The 7,751-nt window shown below is 46.3% G+C and overlaps 1 protein-coding gene across 1 annotated transcript; it reads left to right on the forward strand.

Annotated features, from left to right (window-relative positions):
* Positions 1-1,424: 1,424 nt before the first annotated feature.
* Positions 1,425-5,181, forward strand: LOC149363100 (uncharacterized). The gene is made up of 3 exons (XM_089569882.1): positions 1,425-1,522; positions 2,160-2,206; positions 4,922-5,181. The coding sequence occupies exons 1-3, from the start codon at positions 1,471-1,473 to the stop codon at positions 5,168-5,170; spliced, it is 348 nt and encodes a 115-aa protein (XP_089426008.1). The 5' UTR covers positions 1,425-1,470; the 3' UTR covers positions 5,171-5,181.
* Positions 5,182-7,751: the final 2,570 nt, after the last annotated feature.

Here is a 7,751-nt window from a genome sequence, read left to right on the forward strand (position 1 = left end):
GCAAGCAATGTGCCTCAGGGTCTTTAGACATAGGGCACGCGGCTATTGAACGCAAATTATTACCTCAGTAAAAGCGAAACTCCCCCACCCCTTTCTCCTCCAAACGACTACAAGAAATTTATAAAACGGAAAGTGCGCATGCTGACGGTGACCATAACGTATATATACTCAATAGACCAGTTCAATGATTAGTTAAAACCTACAATGGAAACACAGGGGCGTTCTGGAAACGCCGTATTAACGCAATAACATTGAAAGCCCGTTCTCCAGAAAATCGGGTGTCGGCGTTATGAGCGAAAAATTACGGGCATGGCTCTGGCAGGTGGTCCCCAGAGAGCAGCCTAGGAGGGAGGTGGGCTACATAGGGGACTTGTGACCTTGCGATGTCATCACAACCTGTCCACAGGATAGTGAGCAAACTGCCCATCGGGACAGGTGGAGGTGGCAGTTAAATAAATAACTGGTCGTTCGGGAAGAGCAAGCTGTTCCGCACAGGGCCCACCGCTGAAAACGCCTTCCATCGTAGGGCAGTAATGCAACGCTTAACCGCTGCGGCATTGCACCAAGAGGGATATAAGGCTCCCAGAGATCAATAATTGGTTGGTTTTATGGGGTTTAACGTCCCAAAGCGACTAAGGCTATGAGAGACGCCGTAGTGGAGGGCTCCGGAAATTTCGACCACCTGGGGTTTTTTAACGTGCGCTGACATCGCACAGTACACGGTCAATACACGGTCAATACAGTACACGCACAGTACACAGTACACGGTCACAGATCAATAATTATCAAGTAGGAAATGACCTTCTCCATATATGGGAAGCACCCCTAATGCCATCACGTTAAAGCAGAGCTTAAGTGTCCTTCGGATTAGTTTTGAAATCCAGATGCATTACCGCAGTGGGTGCACGTTGTACAGAACAACAATCGCACCTTGTAAATTCCTGCCAGAACACTTTGCACTTACATAGACTTGTTAAGCGGATATAGGCTTCAGGATCCCGAAATCTGAGAAACACATCGCCAACACTTGCGTCAGAGAGTACGCGGTCCTCTCGGAAACAAAAAGATTAATTTCCTTGATGGTTATCCTCCCTCTCTCCTGGTGGCCGTATCTACAGCCACGCTGCTTTTACAAGCAGTTCCGGTTACACCACCGCGTGCAAAAGCTATTGCGCTGTTCTCCAAGCTACCACACTTGCATGTTGCTTCGCGTACCGCTTTGTTGCACACGCTATTCTTTTTGAATCTGCCCACATGCTTCACGTGTTTCTTGCTGACACCGAAGCGGAGCAATGGAGATGACACGTCTGAAATATGACTTCAGTAGGCGCAAACACCTGCATTCCGTTGCTGTGGCGATACAGGTAGCGGCTCGAAATAAAATTAGGGAAATACTAACCGACGGTGTCTTTACCAGCTTGGCTACCACTTCACTGTTCTCTCCAGCGTTGCCTCAAGCGACAACCAAGAATGCGCCCCGCTGTCCTCATTTTTTTCTTATCGATGGCTGTTCTCGCCGCAGGTAAGCACTTTGTTCAGTTTTCCAACTTAGGCCAAATTATCTATGCGCAATTTATGCTGCAACATATACTCAGAATGCCGTAATTTTACAAGGAAAGTGAGAGTAAAGGAAATGCGCATCGAAAGGAGACCCGCACAGAAAGCTCGGAAGGCGTCTCATTTCATTTCAGTGCAGTCTTGGGAACTTGACTGCGTAGAAGTCGTTGAGATGCCGTCTTTGCTAAAAGTAACACGTAAACAGGGTTTGCTTCTCAGCCATACAGTGGAGCGCTTATGGAACTCATAATGAAGAAAAGATCTCAGATGGTGAGAGCAAGGTTTCTTCTTACGTTATACTGATTTAGATCTTAAGATAAGCCACAAGTGCTCCACTTCACGGATAGGAAACAGAGCCCTTTGCTTCATTATTTTTGTCGAAGACGTTAACTAACGCGCCTTGTGAAGGCCATCCAGTTTAAATGAAGCTCCAAATGCCTGCAGAAATATTCGGGACTGCAGCGACTGAAATGTAACTTATTTGCATTCGACTGAGCCAGGCATGCTTGAAAGCGTTAGTGGCGGTAATTTTTTTTATACTGATGCTTCCCTTCTGCTTATATGAATAAACAGTGATAGATTGTTTTTTTTTTGTTTTTCAGCGCGACCAAATTTCTCCGCGAAGCGGATTCGTTTCAGATGCCGTGAGGTAACGTTGCATTCCTTGTTCAGAATATAAAGAATCATCCCTATCTAGATATAATACGTTTTAAATGCTATGCAAAGTCCCAGCATGAAATACCCTTTCAGGGGCTTTAAGAAAATAAGATGAAGTGAAAGAAAAGTTGCACATGTTACATGAGATTTCTTTCTCGTTGGATTTGCAGAAAAGCAAATCATAAAAAGTGCAACAAAACAAATAGCAAATAGCCGAAGTGGTGTGCAAGATGTGTTGGTGCATTTTTAATTTAGACTGTTTTGTGTAGCAATCGCCTGCGGAGGCTTGGAGCGTATTCCTTTCGTCTGGTGAGCCAAAAGTCGGCGGATTGAGCCGGAGTCATTGCGGCCGCATTATGATAAAATTTGTACAAAATAACTGTCTTATGATTGATAGTGTAAGATACGTTAAAGAATCCCGCTGGCTGGATTTAATCCGGAGTCCTCTCATATAATCTGTATGTTGACAACTTATCAGCGAACTATTTCAGTGTATGCAGGTAACTGTTTGGTTTATTGGTTTATTGGCGTTTAACGTCCTAAAGCAACTCAGGCTATGAGGGACGCCGTAGTGAAGGGCTCCGGAAATTTTGACCACCTGGGGTTCTTTAACGTGCACTGACATCGCACAGTACATAAACCTCTAGAATTTCGCCTTGATCGAAATTCAGCCGCCGCGGCCGGGATCGAATCCGCGTCTCTCGGGTCAACAACCGAGCGCCGTAACCACTGATCCACTGTGTAGAACGGTATCAGAGTTGTGCTCTTTGCACAGTATGTTTTTGTTATTGCTGTTGACGCTTTTTTATGCGCGATATGCACCGCTCTCGATGTTTTGTTCCATTTGATTATCATCCACTTAACAAGTGCACTGCGGTCGTGTTTATGCCTGGTTTGTTTGGCAAATGATTGTGATGCTGTACCCCCTCCCTTGGAAAAAAATATTGCGAAATTGGAACTGCAGGTACAAATAAATACCTACAAAAATAAAATTAGAGGATTGTGTGCCTGATGAAGCGTGCATATGCAGTCGTGTTTAAAAATCCCACTGTACAACACAGTAGATGCCACATTATTGTTTGCTTTAGAGACATGTTCAAAATACGGAAATACACTTTCAAGGCTGAACGAAGTGCAAACATCGCCATCAGGATCGGCAAAAAAATGTCCCTTTACATTTCTATGCGCTGAGAATGAAGGGTTATTCATTTCTCAGCAGAAATCGCATGCCATAGCTTACTAGATTATTATTTAATATAGACATTAGACTTGACAGCGCATGGCAAAGATGTCAAGCCTGCCTATTTTTTTTTGTTATTTAGTTTCACTGGAGTAGCAGCACAAGTGATAGGATGATCTGCACAGCACTGCAGTATTGAGCGTGCTAAGCGAAAGAGCAAGATGGATCACCACGTTTTACAAACATAGTTTGAATCAGTTGTAACTTATATTGTTATTATAAATATTACAGTTATTTGTTGTTATTTATGTTATTTATTACCTGGTTATTATTTATTATTAGGCATTATTTAAAATAACAATTATTAGATATAAGTTTGAGACCAGCGCTTCAGAATTCTGGTGTACACAAGGTGAACTTGAGAGTTCAGCAGCAAGTTCCGCGCTTGGGTGGCGCTGGATTCTCAGACAGCCCGCTCAAGCCCGTCACTGAGAGCCTGATTAAAGAGGTCAGGAATGGGCGCGAAACAACAGGCTGTAGTAGTTACACTTCCCAGGGACCTCCCGTCGTTGTGCCCTACATGCAGAATTTGTACCATCACCTGGAGAAAGTGGCGGGAAAGTACGGCGTTCGGATCGCTTTTTAGGCACCTCTGAAGATGTCAAGGATGTCCCGCATGGTTAATAGCACCGGCGAAAATGAAACCTGCTGGATTAGGCACACCACACAGTTTGCAAACTGCAGCGTTGGAGTAGCTTACCTTTTTCCACTTTCTTGAGCCAAGATTTTGTAGGCTAGACTCCTCAATGAAAGTCTGAGGAAGTACAGGGAAATATTCTCTGCTCTGATGGCCGCACGTCATTTGGCTGCTGGCCATTGCCGCAAGTGCAAAATCTTCAAAAAAGGTAAAAAAGACGAATAGTGCACCCCTATTTTTCACCGCACTCGAGTGCTAAAGGATCTTGGCAAGCGGGAGACAAGTGCGCATGCACCCCCTCAAATGTCCTCACTGGAAAGGCATATCATACGCAGCAAAAAAGACGCATGTCACCTTGCTGTGATTTATGTGAGTGCTTGTTATTCTGGTATCAAAGGAAATCTTTAACAAGTTGAGTTTCTTGCGAAAGCCCAGGCGTGGTTTGGCGAATTGATAATATTTTCTTGAATGTGTATCAAAGTTCAGTGTATGTCTTGTGTGTGTCCGATCTGTTTGTCTATGTCCGCTGTTTTATTCGCGTTAGCTAACATGTCGCAACCAGTGTTCCAGCACCAACTAGCCCAACTTTCTTGTTTAATCAGCTATAAAGTACACTTGAATGCGGCACTTTATGTGAACCCAACTAGTGCTTGGCAACGGGAAGTCTTGGAAATCGTTCATAGGCACTGAGACAAGATCGGGTCTTCTGAGCGATGGTTTAAGGAGCGGTAAAACGTGACCCGCTCAGAAAGGAGAAATAGTCGCAGATTACGATTCTGGCTGGACACATGAACTTTTCTCAATTTTATTGTCTACTTACTCTTTTGCAGTACCTGTTTCTCACGATCTGCTGGTCAGTGAGCAACGACTTCCCCGGAGATGATGAAGAGCCGGAGACCACTTCTGAGTCAGATATTGAGAGCACTTCATCAACCACCGAAGGTGATCCGCTTTCTGATCAAATGTCCACCACTGAAAACGAGGCACAAAGCACGGCCTCGGCAGAAAGTGCTTCAACTGCGGCTTCACAAGCAGCGCCTGCTGCGACTGTCTACGGCACAACAGTAGCTTCGTCGTGATCTGACGTTACCGAAGAATAAGATGGAATAATAAAAATTATTGTTCAGCCAGAAACATCTCATCGTCATTAAAAGGCTTGGTAGAACATATCCCAGCATTCGCAGAACAAAGCTGAAACATGTATACCTTGCACACACTTGGTTTGCGTCAAAACAGGTATGTTGCTTTCTTTGAGAGCGGGGGGGGGGGGGGGGGCGGAGGGGAGGATTTCTTTTTGCACGCGCCAGCCGAATATAAACGCTGCATGGGGTAGCCTACTCATGAGAGAGGCAAGTACTAGTACTACTTTCCTTTTATACCCTCAGTGGTACACGGAGAACACCTGAAGGTTTCTGGGAATCCGCAAGGTGGAGCTGATTTCAAATAATGGAGTAAATACCAATTTTCATCTGGGCAAGCGCTTCCATAAGGCCGCAATTCAAAGAGATTCCACAGAAATTTCGTGATGAAAAGAAAAAAATGGAGGGAAACATAAACTCCGCCTTAAAGATATGACGCAATAGCATGAATGTGTTAATGCCTTTATATGCGAATCTGGTCATTCTCAACTTTGGATTCATACTTTCCTGGAAGTTATCAGAGCACTCATTCCGCAGTGGTGTTGAAGTTCCTTAATGGATGCTCCACTGCCCTGCGACGGAAGTGGCTACCATCGGTTTAGCTTAAGCGAAAGAGATTGCACTTCGCGAGCAACCTGTCGCGCTCAATAATGGCGGTCAGTTTGATCACAACCCTTGGTGCTCCACCACGGTCACGTGACCTTGGTGGACCACCTAGGTGGCTTCTCCGGTGGGAACACCACCCTTTTTCGCTCACAGCGTCAACAACGCCGATGGCGAATTTTATAGACAGTAGGGCTTTAACGCTGTAGCGTTAATTCGTCGTGCACCCACGACCACCGCCTCGCCGGGCAACCGCTCTATCAACTGCTCTCACCGCGACGGTTCCGATATGGTAGGGCGAATGCAAACTTGCCAATAACTGGAAGTGTATAGTGAAGCTATATAACTTTCTTTTGGAGCCGTACGGCTGCGCTTGGCCGGATGAAAATGAGTAATTGCTCTCTTCGTAAAGATTTATTCGGTCTGGTAGTGAAAATATTCGATAATTTGGAGTAGTAAGTTGAATAGTAAAGTATTCCGGCACTCCAAATATTAAAATATTTCATATTCAATTTGATCCTAACATTAGTTATCGAAAATCGCGAAGTATTCGTCTCAAAGAAAAAATTGTTTCAGGAGCACTCGCTTCTCGTGGTTTCTCTGCTATGTGCCTTCTAGGGGTTGGCATCGCGGAGCGCTTGCAGCTAAATGGAATTGCCGAGTAACGATGCAATGATTCTAAAGACCACCACTCAGAAGCAGGTGGCGATAAAGGCCGATAAAACACCGCCACAGTCATGCCTTCCAATCACATACGGCCCCGCTGACTAAGCGGCAAACCATAGCGATGGCTTTCTTGCCGTCTCGGATCCCCCTGTATTCCGAAGGACCGTCAATGGATTGAAGGTCTACGGGAACTGTATTTACCGCTAAGTGGTAAAGTGACATCGATTCAGGGGAAAATTTGATAGGCGTCTACGGAGAGGAGCGAAAACACTCGCGGTTAGAGTGTTTGTCAATTCCTAAAAGGATCGGGGTCTATGTTGGCGGCGTTCAGCATCAGCAGAGCGTGCGAGGCCTACACAGCTTCGTCTTCATTCCTGGCTCACCACCTTATGGCTTCGATGCAACCCGCCGGGCGCGTTCATCAGCACTGCCATAATCCCCACAGCGAGGATTACCTATGCTTCGGTCAAATAGCGGAGGAGTGTGTCGTCACAAACGCCGGCAAGCTGTGGCATCCCTTCCGGCATATTGATGACGAATTGCAGGAACAAATCACATTCCCGGCGGAAGTGCTCAATGTGCTGGTGACCTTCTTGCCGCCACCATGGCCAAGTCTTACAGTGCGAGTTCACCAGCGGTGTTATAGTCGTGGAGGTTGAACGGCGGCTGCAGACATCTCGGAGTGTCCTCGAGGCGAGAAATGGACAGAAGAGTTTTTAAGGTAGTAGGGCGGGAGGCGTCGCACGGGGGTGAAGTCTCTGGGATGAGGCAGTGGCGAACAGTTTGAAGGATGCGAGAGCATTGGAGGCAAATTAGGCGGTCGTCTGCCATGCGCCACTCATTAGGATTGCGGCAACCCCGTGGTGAGTAATATGTGGAACAGAAAAGGGCGGGAGGTCGCTGCTGTGTGACCGAGCTTCCGATGACGCACACCGCCGGAGGGAGGTTCAGATGGGCGCGTTCTTGCCGCACGACGAGCTGATTAAGCGACACGGCTGGAAGCTGTTATGAGGAGTGATCGATGACGTTACCACAGGTGCTAAGGCGCCCAGTTCACATTGAACGATTCTTGTTACTGTGTCGGTAATGGCGGGAGCGTCCGAGGGCACTCGGAATAAAAGTTGCGGCTCCTTACAAGAAGATGTGGCGGCTGTGTTCGGAAGTCGGGAAAACAGTTGAGGGATGCGACACCTTTCACCTGCTCAATCAGCGCACTCCTTGTTGATGGTGTCAAAAGTTGTTCAGCCTTTAC

Source organism: Amblyomma mixtum, chromosome 2 (genome assembly GCF_055824585.1).
Source record: "Amblyomma mixtum isolate Tamu chromosome 2, ASM5582458v1, whole genome shotgun sequence".
In the NCBI taxonomy this organism is placed as follows: Eukaryota; Metazoa; Arthropoda; class Arachnida; order Ixodida; family Ixodidae; genus Amblyomma; species Amblyomma mixtum.